This window comes from Fundulus heteroclitus, chromosome 12 (assembly GCF_011125445.2).
Source record: "Fundulus heteroclitus isolate FHET01 chromosome 12, MU-UCD_Fhet_4.1, whole genome shotgun sequence".
Lineage (NCBI taxonomy): Eukaryota > Metazoa > Chordata > Actinopteri > Cyprinodontiformes > Fundulidae > Fundulus > Fundulus heteroclitus.
The window spans coordinates 33,896,406-33,913,895 of NC_046372.1; the positions used below are offsets into that span (position 1 = coordinate 33,896,406).

General features: G+C 45.1%; 1 protein-coding gene across 3 annotated transcripts in view; it reads right to left on the minus strand.

Annotated features, from left to right (window-relative positions):
• Nucleotides 1-1,467: 1,467 nt before the first annotated feature.
• Nucleotides 1,468-17,490, minus strand: part of LOC105939218 (tetratricopeptide repeat protein 28) — a 306,671-nt gene continuing 290,648 nt past the window's right edge. For 2 of the 3 annotated variants that reach the window (XM_021307931.2, XM_036144490.1), the window contains 12 exons: nt 17,114-17,254; nt 11,171-11,315; nt 10,876-11,055; nt 10,202-10,746; nt 8,537-8,784; nt 8,317-8,441; nt 7,998-8,229; nt 7,553-7,629; nt 5,796-5,819; nt 4,866-4,995; nt 3,945-4,052; nt 1,468-3,832 (listed from right to left, as the gene is read on the minus strand). In XM_021307931.2, the coding sequence (XP_021163606.2) occupies nt 2,223-3,832; nt 3,945-4,052; nt 4,866-4,995; nt 5,796-5,819; nt 7,553-7,629; nt 7,998-8,229; nt 8,317-8,441; nt 8,537-8,784; nt 10,202-10,746; nt 10,876-11,055; nt 11,171-11,315; nt 17,114-17,254 (3,565 nt within the window). In that variant the 3' untranslated portion in view covers nt 1,468-2,222. The remainder of the gene's footprint in view (nt 3,833-3,944; nt 4,053-4,865; nt 4,996-5,795; nt 5,820-7,552; nt 7,630-7,997; nt 8,230-8,316; nt 8,442-8,536; nt 8,785-10,201; nt 10,747-10,875; nt 11,056-11,170; nt 11,316-17,113; nt 17,255-17,490) is intronic. The other variant, XM_021307932.2, reaches the window with a different exon arrangement.

Consider the following 17,490-nt stretch of genomic DNA (forward strand, 5'->3'; position numbering starts at 1 on the left):
TTAAATATTGTGACTGTCACACTTTGGCAAGAGAATTCATCAAATTTGTCTTTAAGTTTCAAATTATTAATATTATTGAGTGTGTGAACGCAAATGTTTCTTACTTAGAGTCCATATACTCAATCTAAATCGATGGGAAATAATATTAGCCCCATTAAAGACTTATTCAGTCTTAAAACCATCTAAGTGCTGCCCTCTTAGGGTTGAACAGTAGCTATTGCAGTTGAGTTTTCCATGCTTTCGTCACCAAAACCATGCATATTGGGGGTAAAGAATCTGGAACAACACAAAAACAGTTCGGCAAGAAAAACCACCAGATGTCATCCTGGTCACTCCTTATTTCCACAGGTCACTTTCCCTCGTCCTGACCACCGCAGCAACAAGAACTGATTAAAACGTCCACCGTTCATCCGTGTCTCTTGGAACCGTGTACTTTGGCAGCATTTTTTAAAGTGTGTCTGGGGGTGAGGTTAAGTCTTTACATAGGTTACACCTTAAGATACACCTTAAACCTCTGAGTTCAGTTTCACCGGCCACAACAAAGTCTGATTATTGCCAGACCTCTAGAATCAAGAAATCTCTTTAATAGAATCTGTCTGACAACATGAAGTAAGCTAAAGGATGTCAAAAAGCAACAAAGAAACAAAGGCATTTACATCTATGAAGGAATGGGTCCCAAAGCCTTTAGGAAATTTGCAGGTCGAAAACTAATTGACCAAAAATAACACAAACATTTGTCAAAAATGCTGATGATCCCCAAGACTTTTAAAAAAATATTCAATGGATTGACAAAGGGTAAACTTTTTGGAAGGTGTGTGTCCTGTTACATTCACCGTTAAACTAATACAGCATTTTAGAAAATAAACATCTTGGTGGAGGTGGGATAGTCGCCCCAGACTGTAGGTTAATTATTGGATTATTGTACTGCTGTAGGTTATACAGCAGTACAATAATCGATTGCAAAAATGCGAGTCTAGCTGTGAATGTCTAAAAGCAATGAAATAATTGCACTTGCCCAGTCAAGACCAATGGAGATGCTGTGGAAAGAACTTAAACAGGCTGTTGGTAATGAGAAAACCCTCCAATGTGGCTACATTTTGCAAAGAAGAGTGGACCAAAATTCCTCCACAGTGATTTAGAGTCACTGTCAGTAATTGCAAACACTTGATGGTAGTTGTTACTGCTACGGTACACAACCAGTTATTAGGTTTAAGGGGCAATTATAGTATGTTTACACATAGGGCCAGGTTGGTTTTGTATAGCTTTTTGACTTCAACAAATGAAATCATTCTTTTTTTTCAAACTGAACATTTTGTATTTTCTCAGGTTCATTTGTACAAGTAAGTCATTAAAAAAAAGCAAAAATTGAAGAATTCATTAAGGGGAGAACTATTTTCTCACAGTACTTTAGGCACTTGTATGTCTGTCATGTTGACAAACCACTGCCAAGCTAGGAAGACAAGAAAGTAAACATGATGTTTTTATTGAAACAGTTTACTGATAAATGACAGATGGTTGCTGTGAAACTGCCATGTTCAATCTCAAAAAATCATGGGCTAAAAAGTCATACATGGTACTTAACACTGAATAGCAAGAGAATCCATGCTTCAGAGCAGACACTCAGATCACAAAGAAATCAGGCAAAATGCCCTCTTGATTTCATAAAAAATATTAAATTGATTTTTTTCCTCACGCTATCCATCTTTACAAGGTACAGATTTGTTCACTTTTCAATTATAAAAACAGTTAATACTGATTGTGAAACACAAATAAATTTACAAAACATAATAATAATAATAATAACAATAATAATAATTTTTAATATTAACAACAATAACAAACAATAATAATAATAATAATAATTAACTTTAAAAAACAAAAAATAGAATGGAGGGAAATAAGATTTGTTGCATCTTTTGCCCACACAAACAGCAAATTTTATTTGGGAAAAAAAAAATATCAAATTGCATTTAGAGCTACCTGACACAGTTACACACAAACACAGTATCAGGTCGTTGAGTATTTCTCATTGCCATTTACAGTGTTATGGGCACAAAGACAAGACAGTCTCCAAACCGTTTGTTCATCTGTCTCTGCAGGAAAATACGAGTCAAAGAAATCCCTCCGACTGAGTCAGGCCTGACGGACCAGCGGCGGTCCTGACAAGGTGCTCTGACCCTCTGGCACATGGGATGGTAAATTACGCAACCACTTTCAACGTTTCAGCATTTAGAAGACGGGAAAAATCTCCCCGGCGAGAGGAATTTGTATCCGTTGCCGGCAGGCAGTCGGATAGGACGAGCACCAGGGCTGCTGCGTGTGGATATTGTGGGCGATGGGGCAACTTTTCTGGGGTTGGAACAGTGGTGTCCATTGGAAGAATTCTTGGTGCCGCTGTCCAGTGACTGCAGTCCCAGCTCCCGCAGTTCCAGGCTGTCTTGAGTGTCGTGAGGGGAGCAGCGGCGCGGGGAAAGGTTCAGAAGGCTGAGTACGTCTCTACCGGCCGAAGCAATAGGCCCAGAGGTGCCGTGGATGGCTTTGACGGGACCGAGATGTTGCTGCTGTTGAGCTGCGGCATTAGTCCAAAATGTCTTCAGGTTGTGGATAGCTTGGACTTTTTCGTCAATGACCCCTCGTCTTAGCCGGTCCAGATCGGGCGCATCGGCTGATGTAGAACAGGCCGAACCTGTTGAGGAGTAGGACAGTGCAGGAGACGGGGCGCTGCCGGCGGGCGACTGGTGTCCAGAGCTGGGGGACACGTTACTGGGAGAGCGGGAAATGTGGCCACTGTACGGAGAGCTTGGGTACTTCAGCTTGAACTGCGCGTGGCTGTCCAGGGTGGGTGAAGGATGGCTACTGTCTTTTTGGGAAGACTCGGAGACTGCAGGACTGTTGTATCCGGAGCTTACCTTCTGCAGGGAAGAAGAGCGGGAGGGGGGCTTGGGTTTGGGGGAAGACTGAGCTCGACCACTGGCGCTGCTGTCAGGACGGCTAAACGCGCTGGTTTCGGAAGAGCGGAACGTACCGCTCCGAGCTGAGGTGGGAGCAGGACTTGTCCCACCCTCTGCTCCGGCCCGCTGAAGACTGCTCACGGCTCGTAAGTGGCTGTGAGTTTCCTCCAGAATCTTCTGGGCCAGCTCTTGAGGATCCAGATGGACGGGTTTTTCTTCCTGAGACTTGACAGTGCTGTCCGTCTCGGTGCTGGACTGGTCAGATTCGCCTGTGTCTGAGCTGCTCACCTTGCCCACCTTCTGGAAGGGCGAGTTTGGGCTGGGCACCAGGGATGTTTTGACAGGAGACGTCGGGGTGCTGACACTGCCCCGTGATGACACCGAGACCGTGTAGCCTCTCCCTGCTCCTGTGGACCCACCAACCCCTCGGCCTCCTCGGTGGTGTCGCTGACCGTGGCCTGGCGGCAAAGGCAGCGAGTCGCAATGGCTTCCCAGCGGCTCGCTGCTGATAATGGAGAAGCCCTCGTATTCCTCCTCATCGCCTCGCGTTCCCGCCCCTGCAGCAGCAGCTCCGTGTGGGGATGAGCGACTGCGTGGCACATGAGGGTGTTTGTGAACAGTGTAGTGTGCAGTGGCGCCACCCCGCTGCCGATGACTAAGGAAATCACAGTCTGACTTGGAGGCGAAGCTCATGGAGGAAGTTACAGAGCTGAGGCTGTAGACAGAGATGGCATCCGATGCTTGATTGTCCAGGCAAGGGGGAGAGAAAGGAAGGCTGGAGTATCCCACTGGCAATGGGTTGGACACGGACTGAGCCGAAGCCAAAGACTCAAGGGAGGATGAGCTGTCCAGGCTCAGGCGCTTGGGCAGTTCTGTGGAGTCTGAAAACAAAGAAAACAAGAAATATTTCAATGTGAAAACCTATATATATATAAAAAGAAGACAAGATGACTGAATAAAAATGGTACATTTATCACAGACAAACAGATTTACCAAACAGCGCCAGCAGAGACTGGAGAGCAAAGTGCAAGGTGCGCCGGTTAGCCAGCTTGCCCGTCTTTAGCACCACTTCTTCTTGTCCTACCTCACATAAATCAAATCCTGCGCACACAAAATGACAACAAAATGTAATTTAAAAATTATTAAAGGTGACTTAAACTCCATGCACGCATGCACACCTCTATAAATAATATATCATCATCATCATCATCATCATCATCATCATCATCATCATCTATCAAGAATGTCCCCAAGTTCATTTATTTCAGTAAATCAAACACACACACAAAAAGGAAATCATACATAGATCCATTATACACACAGTGATATAGTTCAGATGTTTATTTCTGTTAGACTTGATGATTATGGATTACAGCTAATAAAAAAACAAAAATTCAGTTGCATGTTACATCAGAGCAATAAAAAAGGATTTCTTACACTGAAATTTATGCTATGGCTCTAAAGTCATGAAGACTGTTGACCTGGTGGTAGACAGTCACTGACCCCCTCCACAGGGAGGGTAAGCTACAAAAGGTCATTTCTGGGGTTTGGCTCCTTATAGATTGCTGTATCCAAGCACATTAAAAGCCCTAGCCAAGTTTTGAGGGCACATACTTTTTTATTTTTTGTGATCTTACATGATATATCTTTTTCATAAACAAAATTTTAAATTGCAATTGTAGGCTATGATCATCACAAACAACAGAAACAAGGTCTTGAAATGAATCGATCCGTGTGAAATCAATGCATAATACATATGAACTTAACATTTTAATTTACTGGGTGGGGGATCAACACTTTGTTTAGTTTAAGAGATTTTCATTTGTGCATAAATAAAATCACTATTCATAACCTTCATGCGAAGTGGTTGGGACAGTACAGGAGGCCGTTTAATTTAGTTAACAGTTAACTTACCAAGAGCAGCAAGAAATTCATGGCATCCAGGCAGCCTCCATAGCTGCACGCTAATGGACACCTGAATGGGCAGGAGGGAGAAGTCCTGCTCCTTCTCTCCTGTCTGGAGTTGGACAAGCACCTGGTGCAGCTGGTAAACAAAGGAGACAAGACTTAGAATTTTAAAACATTATTTTGTAAAGCTCAGATTTTTATTTCATCAGTAAGTTAAATAACTTCAGCGTTAAGCTCTGCAACTCTACACTGCTGATCATGATTTCATTCTCATCCATTTATTGTGATCTGTTGATGTCTCCAGAAATTACAAAAATACACAGCTTTTAATGAAATACACAAAATGAAGCATATAATTCTGTTCCTTGTTTTAAACCCTTTGTATGAGTTAATGAGTCGACAAAAAAAAAAAAAAAAAAAAAAAACAGCTGCAGAGAATTAGAACTCAAAGAATTGGACCTTTGTGGGAATGTTCACGTGGACTGAGGGCAGACTTTGTTTGGGGATTACAAATCTAACAACAGGGACAACTTTGTCAGCTTGATGTAACTGTGCAGAAAGTAAAAGTAAACCTCAGCTGTGCCGTGGTGCCTTTTACATCACAGTTTAATCCCTGCAACTAATCTGAAACTTTCTTTTGACTTGTAATAATCCGGCGCTGTGAATCCTCCAGCGACCAAAATCCCTCAGTGCAAAACAAAGGAATGGGACGTGCAAAAATATCCACAATAACTGGTAGCTCAGCCTCCTATAGCCATGCAAGCACTCGACAGCATCAAAACACATCAGATGATACAACTATTGTGCAGCCTCTTTACAATGGGTGCTGTTGTTCTGATCACTTTTATTTTTAGCAAGAATTGTTTTTTTTTTTAACTCAGAGTGGAAAGGCAGAGCAGAGTGGGATGCAGTGCAAGTAGGTGAATGGTCACTTACCATGGCCACCATGTTTTTGACAGCCTTCAGACCAAAAGGTGGTTGCAGGGAAAAGAGAATAAGATGCTTCTTTTAATGCATGCACACACTTTGCAGACAATGGTTAAAAAGATTCATAAGTCATAAGAAGAGAAGGAGGGAAAAGTTAAAATTAGTGCTTAGTTTGGTGCAATCAGTTCATATAGACCAGTTGGAGCATTGTTTCATGTTGTGTTCCCAGAAACTGCTAAATATCTGCCCAACTGCATGGCTTCTCAGTCCGAGCACGCGACTGCTGCATGTGATACGCACAGAGTAATAAACCTCTGCTGGGTTAGAGGAGGAAGACAACTGGCATTGTAGCGAGCACAGCAGTGCTTATATACCGCATTTAGATGCAGATTAAGATACACAATGACTTTCTTTTTTCTAACTGTGTATCTGATATAACCCTGATACTCCAGGACCAATGAAATATGAGGTTAAAAGAAGTAACACAGACTTTCTCTAACAGCGACTTGTATTTCCTTTCCCATTTCAATAAGATTACAGCTACTTTGCAGATACAGTAAAAAGTTAGACTTTTGGTCTCATTTGACCAGAGCACCTTCTTCCACATGTTTACAATCCCCCTTACATGGCTACAGTAAACTACAAACTAGCCTTGCTGTGGCTTTCTTCTTGAAACTCCTGCATAAAGTCCAGATTTGTGAATTGCTCTGGCAGGACTCCAGTTGGGAGACACTTTTTTCATTCTCAGATGATGGGCTGAATAAGAACCCGTAGCTACGTTTACATGGACAAAAGTAATATAGACAAGCCAATTGGAATATGATGACTGGATTCAGATCAATTGGAATTAGATTGTAATCCGAATGAGAGGGGTGATTTATGCCGATTCATGATCCGATCAACGTGCATGTAACGGATGTCGGGCTCAAGATATTCCCAATGTGGCAAATTGACCTGAGAGCACATGTACGCCTGACGTAAACATGATGTATTTCTGAGTTGGGGAGTGGCTAAAATACGTCGGGAACCAAAATTGTCGGGGCTCCCAATACAACCTTCTGTTGGAAACAATAAGAGCTAAAAATTGTTGCTTACTCAGTAAACTTTCAACCATAATCAGAACATCGAACAAATTCATCCTGGGCCCTCAAAAGACAAACAAACTCGTACAATACTGCTTTTTGTTTTACTATCTTTTGTTGTTTAGCAAAGACAGAAATACTTCTTAGATATTTTTTTAGGGGAATTTAGTAACTCTGCATGTCAAAGTGGTTCTTTTCTGATTAAAGCCGGGTGCATATACACGCACATTATGATCGGATTAATTGATTGTGTGCCCATATAAACAGTACAATCTGATTATTTAATCCAAATACATTTTAATCCGATGGTGAAATTTTGTGCTCATAAACATAGCTTGTGAGATGTCTAAAGCTTGGGACTCTACTAATCAAATTACTTCTGAGATTTTTTTTATTGAGGAGTAAAAGAGTAAATGGCTTTTCAGATTTTTATTTATTAAAAAAAAGGGTTAAACCGTGATTTTTCCTTTCATTTCTCAATTATGCGCTTTGTCTGACATATGATATCCCAATGAAAATATGGACGTTCCAGGTAGAAACGTAAAACTGGGAAAGTTCAAAGATACGAGCGCTTTTGCGAGGTCCCGTTCTCCTTGACACTTTTCTAATTCAAATAGTGCATGCCATTCGATGCCAAGATCAATTTCACATGGTGCATTTGTTTGAAGCAGCGCAGGCTCTCACCCGGTTGATGAGCTGCTCTCCTGCTTCTGAAGCTGTGATGAGTTTGCACAAAGCCTGCAGAGCTGGCGGCGGCAGACCTGAGGGAGGGAAAAACAAAGGAGGCTCGTTGTTATTCCTTCAAGAAACAGTATTTATACCTCAAAGTAGCCCGCACTAAATAGTTCATGCTTGATGTGACAGAGACATAAACCAATAGATGATATTTTTTCTGTGAAACAAAAAAAAAAATAATGCAATGAATAAATCAGTAAAAGAACTGCGAGTGTACCCAAAAGAAGTTGCAGTTTTTTTTTTTATTAAAAAGTGCCTTTATTTTTTTTAAAAGGATCTTCATTTCACCTCTAGCACCTTGAGCTTTCACCGGGGAGACAAAACAACAGAGCCCATAACTTGAGACAGCTCCTGCATCTGTCTGACCTGTGATCTTCAGCTTGTCTGCACATACCCAGCAGTGATTGTAGCGTGGTGCTGCACTGCTGGAGCCTGTCTCCCGGGTCAGCGGTGGGAAAGAAAACCGCAGCAGGGATACCGGTGCCTGCGGAGTCGAGACGGAAGCCCACAGCTGTCAGCAGGGCCTGCCACCCGGGGACGCCGCCGACCTTGTTCTCCACGCTCTGCTGGGATGTGTACATGGAATTACGCTGGCCATTCTGTATCCTCTGAAGAGACTTCTCCACCTGAAAGGACAGCAACAGCAATGCAGTCGGCGCGCTTGTGTGCTGCGGGCTGTCGGGGTTGTTGCGCGGCCCGTGTCGACATCTCACCAGATGGAGTAAAACTCTCAAAGCGTCACGAGCCCGATCAGGATACTGCAAAATCTCAGCCAGGGCTTGGCCGATAAGGGAAGACGGGCTGTTGAGCTTCACATCATTGCCGATCAGCATATATCCTGAAAGGGAGAATAAAGCAACAAGAACAGGTCATTCCAGGACCGTCATTTCCGTTTGACTGCATCTGAATGAACGCATGACTGCCATCTCTCACCTGCCCAGTTGGAGGGATGAGAGTACTGTTTGCTGCTCTGTACCGTCTTCATGGCATCCGCCAGCGCTGCACTAGCCTTGGTCCCGTTCAGCAGCGCGGAGTAGAAAGCGTGGACGAAGACCTTGGAGGCTGCGACGGGTACGGGCCACAGGGACACCAGAACACACTGAGCCCCGGCGGCCAGGAAGGCTCTGGTTAGTCCCACGACGCCGTCTGCTGTCACCTTGCTGCTCGACTCTTGGTACGACCTGCAGCCACAGGGAGCCAGAAGGGGTTTGTTTCGCTGTGTTGTGTTTAATGACAGCGTGCGCTCTCGTAAAAGACAGTGCTTTCTGAAGCAGCTCGTGAGGATTTATATGCCGTCATGTTACAAACATAAACTTTTATGATTTTTAATTGGGATTTATATGAGACTCCGGCACAAGTAGTGCATAATTGTGATGCAGAAGGAAAACTGATTTATGTTTTTCTTTACAAGTAAAACCCATAGAAGGTTGATAAACCTTTGCATTCAGGACTTTTTACTCCGATGCCCTAAAATATAATCCAGTGAAACCAGTTGCCTTAAACATTCACCTCATTAGTAAATAGCGTGTAATTTAATCTCAGCATAAATCCAGCTTGTTCTGTAAAGGCCTCAGCAGTCTATGTGAGGACATCAGTGAGCAAACAGCGTCATAAAGGCCAAAGAACGCAGCAGGCAGCTCAGGGATGAAGTTCTGGGGGCGTTTAAAGCAGGACTAGCTTTGAACATCTCACAAAGTACTGCTCAGTCCAAGGTCTGAGAGCAAGAAGAGAATGACACAACTGCAAAATGCTCCAAAGACACGACGGTCCACCTACACCAGGCATGTCCAACTCCAGTCCTCAATGGCCGGTCTCCTGCCCGTTTCAGGTGTGTCCCTGCTTCAACACGTCAGATTCAAATGAATGATTTACCTTCTCAATATGTCATCAGAGGCCTGCTGATTAGCCACTCATTAAGTTCAGCTGTGTTCAACCAGGAAAACACCTTCAACATGCAGGACATCGGCCCCTGAGGACTGGAGTTGGACATCGCTGACCTAAACCGTCAGGCTCAGCAAGAAGTTAATCACAGAGGCAGCCAAGAGGCCCGTGGGAGCTGTGGAGGAGCTGTGGAGATCGACAGCTCAGGTAGCAGCATTGCTTTACAGCTGCTCGCTGTACACTCCACAAGTCTTGCCACTCTTTATGAAAGAACTCTTTATCAAAGAAAGCTTAAAGGAAGTGCTGCTTGCAGTTTGCTACAGACCGTGCAGGAGACACATAAAACACGCAAAGGAAGGTGTTCTATTCAGATGGGGTTTTGGCCCTACATGAAAATTGCTATGTGGATAGAGAAATAAATAACCATGCACATCACCCCGAACACACGTTCTCCACAGGGAAACATGGCAGATGGGACAATTTGATTCAACAAGGAGAGGGAAGTCATAAATTATAGTGTTCTAAATATATGTGCAGGCCAACCTTTTATATATTTCCATTTCTAAAATGATTGAAAAACATGTATCACACTCCTTCCCATTCACAACTGTGATGTGTTTCGGGCTCGTTTCTATAAAATAAAAGTCGCACAGGTCGAAGGGGTTACGAATACTTTTTGCGAGGCACCGTTTGTCTCGCCAAGCCAGTTGCACCCACCCCAGCACCACCAGCTTGACGGGCAGCCGCAGGTCCAAGATGTCCGCGGCCGTCAGCAGAAACTCCTGCAGGGGCGGACTGTCGCAGATGCTCTCCACGTCGCTGCTGTCGTCCTGCGTGTTCAGAGACTCGGGGATGGTGTAGCCGCTGCCAACAGAGCCCTTCCTGCCTCGACCGCTGCTGCCTCTCCTCCCGCCTGCGCCTCGGCCTATCGTTCCCACCCCGACGGTGGCCCCTGTCCCGCCGGGCACGCATTCGGGGTTTGGGGTGAGCACCAGCGCCGCTAGCTTCCAGGAAATGTGGGTGGCGAAATGGGCGCATTCAGCCTGTGTGAGGGCACCAATCACCCGCTCCTTGGTGGCGGACGAGCATGTGAGAGGTTGACAGCCCAGCAGCTCGGCCACCATAAGAGCCTCCTCCTCGGCGGTGGGCATGGGCCCCCAAAGCCAGCGGTCCATCACAGGCGAGGGCAGCCTAGGGTTTCCCACCACTGCTGCCATGGAGACACCGCCACAGGGAGCCGGTCCAGGACGTCGGGAGTGAGTCTAAGAGCACAAAGACGCAGTTAATATTCCTTTTTCAGGCAATGCAGGCACAGATGCTCAGGGATTTCGCTAACTGGTTTTAAAACAGGCATCATTTTAATTTTGAGGGAACTGAATGAGGAGCCAAACCTTTGCACTGAATCCAAGGCCGTGGATGGAGGGCACGGCGATGAGGCTGAAACGCTCATACAGGTATTCGTTAGAGGAGCTTCCTTTCAGCAGAGCGAACGGGATGAGGTACAGCTCTCCCTCCAGGACCATCACCAGCTGTCTGTGTCTGCCAACAGGCCCGCTGGAGTGCATCAGCCCCTGTCAGGCAAAGAAAGTGAAAAAGAAAAATCTATACATAAAACGTTCATCAATGTATGTGTTTTTTTTAGGGCTCGGTCCTTAACAAAATAATAGGATGCAGGCCATTACTCACCCCCTCCATAGGTGCAATGAGTAAATCGTAAAGTGCCCGCAGTGGAGGTTTGCCAAGGTTGCTCGAGCGACGAGGCAGGGAAGAGCTGCCATCTTTGGCCGGAGACATAGTGTTGCTGAAGAGGCTGGTCATACTCTGGCAGCTCCTGCACAGACAGCACATAGAGCAACGGAGGTTTAACTCTGCAGAATCTCTCACTTCGTCTTTTTGACATAAACTCATTATGTTTTTGTTTTTCATCAATTTAAAGAAAGGGAAGCAGAGGGTGTGTTTAAATTATTGAGAGGTCCTTCGCGGAGCACCTGGAGGGGTCGTGGGAGTTGTGCTGTCCACACGTGCCTTGTAGATCTGTAGAATGGCCACGGAGATTTCATCTGAGGCATTTTGTAGGGGTTGAGGCAGCGGTACAGGACCCCAGGGATGCTATTAAGGGGTATCCGGTCCACGTAGAACCAAAGCAAAAACTGTGTTTGCATTCTTAGCCTAAAGTCACGCTAGTTTGTTGCGCTGGTATACCCCGCCAGGGCTCCCACAATTCTGTCTGCCTGTTGTCGTGGACAGCAGGGTGTCTGGTTTGGAACCTCAGCATCTTATCTTTGCTTATGCAAGTGCTTCTGTTAAGGGTGAGGAACTGGGGATGAGAGTCACCTCCTCATAGTCTCAGATCACGATTCTTAGCTGGAAACAGGTGCACTGCTCCCTCTGGCTCTAGATGAAGCGGAAGACGGATAGACAGAGGGGGGCAGTAATGTGGGCACTGCTCCAGTCCGTCATGGGGGAGAAAGAGCGAAGGCCGACGGTGATCCATCTAGGTTCTGCTCCTACCCGGTCATCATGACAGACAGAATGGCAATCCAATACAAACAGCTGAAATGAACTCCCTCTGTACAGTTGCGCGCAGCCTCGGAGATAAAGTGAGATGTCGAGTTCCAAGTAAAACCTGCTCCTGTGCATCAAAGCTAGTCAGTTAAGGTGTTTGTGGCATTTGCTCAGGATGCCTCCTGGGCGCCTACCTTTGGAGGTTCTCTTTAATGGAGACCCTAGGAGCCGACCCAGAAATATCTGGAGAGACTATATACCCCTTCTTGCCCTCTAATGCCTTGGACCGCATTTTGATATTTTCTTCCTTTTTTTCTTTTTTACAGAGATATAAACGAAAAAGTCACTGTATGAAAAAACATAACATGTAACACAAGGATCCACAGAGATAACACCAGCCACTCAGTATTCTGTTCTTTTTCTATTTACCGTCGTGTCTCTGCACGTTGGTTTTGCTTTTTGCTGTGTAAAAATAAACTTGGATGAGCAGTGAAGAGAGGAGCAAGCCAACTCTCAACAGCTGAAAATAAGATGCATATTTTTATGCTTCCAGCAAGATCCAAGTTTAGCAAATCTTGAGGCGGGACTATGTGAACCACAGTGAAATCATGATGCGATCACAAAGGCTCCACTAGATGGCAGCATTGCACTTCTGCAGGGCTCAAGATTAGTAGAGCTGACCTTGTTGCTGATTCTCTATAAGAGATAAGCAATGTATAGCAATGCTAATCTCATTCCATGTTGTCTTTTTTATAAAAGTATTTTTACAAAAATTGTTTGAAGTCCCTTCATTTGCGACATATCTGTGGCGTGATGGACGTAACAGCTCCCAGCTCAGCCCCGCCAAACGCCCAGCACACCGAGAGCTGGGCTAATGGTGGCCCTGGGGTTAGAAACCTTTTTGCTTGGCCCTGTGGGTCCAGGCTTTATGTCTGAACTTGTCACTGCACTCCATCTGCTCGACTAGAGCCAGAGTCTCCGCCGGACCCCTGCCAACAGACATCTATCCTGCCCTTCTGGTCGCCTCGGGCCACAGGCTTCCCTCAAGCTTCTCAACACGCTGTCTCTCTCCCGGGCCTTGGCATGGGTCTCCACGGGAAAGCAAAACAATCGTTTGTTAGCCTGACAGGAGGAATGAGAGAGGAGGCAAGGTAGAAGCCAAGAGAATGTGTAGCGCGCAGAGCGAAGCAATGAATTTAAAAGACAGCAGGCGGTGAGGCTGGAGGTGAAGACGGCATCCACTGGCCGTCGGCCTCAGCTCAGAGTGATCAAAACGCTAAAAATGTCCACATGTAAATCATCGTGCACACTGACCTACTTTCGTCCTCGCAAACTGAAACAATGTGCTTTTTCTTTACTAAATGATCCCTTCAAAGCACGCTCCATATTGTATCTGGGTTTACGGCCTTTTTTTCGCCGACAGCTACCATCAAGATCATCAAACAATCTCATTATGTGTCGACTGTTCATAATGACCTAATGGTTTCCACGCTGATCGGATTAGACAGAGACTTTCATCCTCACCTTAGCATACTAATCCTTTCAAGCTTCTCTGTAAAGATTAGAGATAAAAGAGAGCAACTGACAAATCTTTTTTTTTTTTTTTTATCCTCGCTGTATTATTCCTGAGCCGGCCCTAATATAACGGTATTCATTTGTAAATCACTATACAGATGCAGCTAGAAACTGTCTGGTGATCAGAGTCTGCGGGTTTTTGGCTTGACCCGCTCCGATTGTTAATCAGCTGGTGGGAAGCTGAAAATCTCATTTTATTTCCCAGATTAGTGAGAACACCATGCAGAAGCACAACCACAACACTCTTAAGTGTAGAAGCTGCTACTGAGGGAATAAGACTATTTCAAGTATCAATGAGATTTTTAAAAAGGAATCAGGAGGACAAACAAAAAGTATAAGAAGACTGTCATGGAACAAACTGGATCAGCAAATGCTGCCTCTCTGATAGTTAGGGTAACGGTCTGCTTGCTTTACAACTAACCCACATAAATACTGATGACTGCGGTTAGCAATGAAAACTGCCCTAATAGTCTTTATTGCCCCAAACCAGGGATCCTCGTTTCCAGTCCTCGAGGTCCGGCATCCTGCAACCTTTCGATGTGACCCTGGTCCAACACACCTGGATCAAATGGCTGAATCACCTCCTTAGAATGCAGTCATGTTCTCCAGAGCTCTGCTAATGAGCTGATTATGTGACTCGGTGTGTTGAAGCAGAGACCCCGGCTCTCGAGGATCTGAATCGAAGATCCCTGCCCAGAATGCTGATGCCACACCCAGTTTAAAATGTCCACCCTGTAATCATTTTTTTCTTCCACTGGAGTGAATAGTAGCTTGCTGTTTCAGCAGCTTGTAATATATCTGCTCTGTTTCTCCTGCATCTGTTGTGTTTTAGTCGGTGTGCCGCTCTCTGCCATGCTCCGCTCCGCTCATCAGCAGAAGCAGCAACACCTGGCTCCGCCCTAATTACCTGCATTCCTTCCACCTGTGACTCCCCCTATATGTACCTGCCTCACACAGTCTGTCTCTGGCAGATCCTTAAAAGCCACTGTGTGAGTAGTACAACATCCTGTGGTTTTTGATAACCTGCCTGTTCCCGGCCTAGTCACATTTTTTTTTGGTTTCTCCCTGTTTTGTAGTAATGGCAAGATGGAGCCTTTTGAAGCACTGAGTCGCGGCAGCAGGATAGTTCATTTATTCTACAGTTCCATCAAGTGGACAATAAATGTACAACAAGCAGAGTGATCATTTGACATGAATTCAGTGTTTGAAGCTTTAATCTGAATAAATGAATGTGTGATGCCAATAAACAAATTTCAGTCATGACCTTAGTATGATCTTAACCTGTCTCTATGATACAATAGCTGAATTGAAAGGGAATTGGAAAGTGGTTTGAGGGCTGTGCTGGGAATGTGCTTACAATACTTTCTAAATGTGCTTATGATGACTTATTTAAACTGTTAAAGCCTCTTCAAGTCCCTTTTACAAGCAAAAACTGAAAAATACAAACATTAGCGGGAAAGAACCGAAGTCCGTTAAGTGTTCACAACTGGTTGACAAAATATCTTCTAACAGGGAACAGACGAGTGAGTGAGTCAGAAGAAAGACAACATGTATGTTGGGATAAAACCTTTTTCCTCTTTCTTGCTGTTTGCTGTTTTCAAAGCTACAAATGACAAACATATTGCAAATGATGCCAAGACAACAAGATGTGACGGGGGAAATCGGCAGCGTTTAGCTGGCCCCATGAATCATGTGCGACCCGGCGACTCCGTTCTTGAATGAGTCGTGTGGTACGGCTGGCCCCCCGGGGCTTCAAACGTCACCACCGACACAAGCCTCGTTACACGCTTGGCGAGAAATCTGCCTTGATTACTCGAGCCGAAGCGTCGGCTCACTGCATACATCACTTCTCTTTGGCTTTGCCCTTGTCAGACTCTCCCGTTGGCCTCTGAATTCTGGACACCGACCTGTCGTACCGCCGTTTGCCCAAGCCCACTGGTTACCTCCGCCTGGCTCTGTTCTCTGTGCATGACCTTCACCTGGATCGCAGAGCTCCCCCTTCGCCTCAGCCCTGTCCGCTATCAGTGTGAAGCAGACCTCCCGGCCCACTCGCTGTGCCATTCTCCGCACCCAAACGGAGCCCCTGCATCCATATTTCAGAACCATTGCAACCTCCCGGACTCAGGGCAGGTTGGCGGCTTTTATCCAGTGCTCACTATTTCCCACCGAGGTGTTCACAGCCACTAACCTTTCTCCTTCCCTTGCAGCGGTTCCTGTATGCTCTCCTGGTTGTTTCCTGTCCAAAACCAAGACTTTAAATTTTAATAAACTTTTTGAAACCGCTCCTGTTGTCCGGCTGAGTTATCGGGTCCTCTGTTTCTGGCATTACTCACACAGTGGGACCCTGCTGCTGCTTTTGATACGAATTATTAATGACCGGTCATAGCAGAAAGGCTGCCTAAGGCTCCTGTATAGTCAGAATAAATGACTGATTTAACATTCTAACACAATAAATCACAGCTTCTCCTCTCAAACATAAAGTCGGACACAGTTGTTAATCATTTTAAAAAAATATTTTGTGGGAGGAAAAAAAAAGACAACATTTTCTGATAGGGTACATATGACATTTTCAAATGCACAAAAACAGAATAAAGTGAATTATCTTGTCTTGTAAAATGGGGGGAACGAGGATCTTACTTCAGAAATTGACCAAACAATTTGTGATCGGTTCACCTCTAATTTAACTTTAAATGCTATTCTTTGTTTCCAAAACAACTATTTGTATTAGAAATTGATAGAAATTGTAGATGTGGGAGAATAAAATCAGCAAATGCAAAGAAAGCTCATGAAAGAGCACTAATGATGTCAAGAGAAATCTCAAGAGAACGGTGTTTAAGAATTTTCCCTCATTTTCTTTGGTTTGTGTATTATGAGAAGAAGACGGGCTCCTTAGCATGTTCAGCTTTACAATTCAACATTTTTTTTTGAGGCCAGAAAGAATGAGAGGATTATTACCAGCAGCCCATTAAAGGGGCTTAATGAGCACAGAGACTCAATTAAAGCTGGAATTACTCCCTCATCAAAGAGCAGCTCAACTGTGGACTAGGACAGGAAAATATGACCCAGACACACACTCACACACACTTTCTACTGACATGCATTACCTATCGGTGCGACGTACAAGCATAGGTTGGGTTTTGCTAACAAATCGCACGCTGAGCATGCCAGTGACGGACATTTGTTAAATCTGCGCAACAAAACACGGCCTAAACACTGGCCTCTGGTGTGTGGGGAAAAAAAAGGCTCATCCACGCAGATGAACATCCACACACACGCGCGGCTCCATCAGAGGAGAGAGTTGATAAGGGCTTTAGCAGCTTGGCTCTACTCCGTCTATTTAATAAGGAGGATTCACATGCTGCCTCTGCGCTGGTGAGACAATGGAAAAGAAAGTCCTTTCACAGACGAGCCACAATACCCACGAATCTCCTCACCCAAGGACACATTTTTTAATCTTCTTGTTTTTGTGAGCAGGAGGCTCTAAGCAGAATGTGGTGCTCAGGTCAGGGGAACCCAGGGCGGTTCTGGCGATGCGCAACCCTCGCCTACCTGTTGAACAGGTTGTTTCTCGACACCATGCGCAGGAAGCCCGTCGGATCGGTGACCGAGTTGAGCTTGTTGTTGAGTTCCTCAAACTGTTGGTCCAAAAAATCTCCCGCCTCGCTCTCCGTCTCGCTGCTCGAACACCCCCTGACGGAGACAGAAAGAGAGACGGGAGTCAGAGAAACAGTCAACCATATAAAAAAAAAAAAATATTGGCAGGAAGAAAAAGAGTGCCTCTCGAGCACAGCAGACAATACAGAGACTTACATTGTTTCTTTGCGGTTAAACAAACTCCACACGCTCCTGATCCGCCATAAATACACGCCATTCAACCCACACACTTGGCCCACTTTCCCAGCCTTGAGCCGACATCCTCGATGATA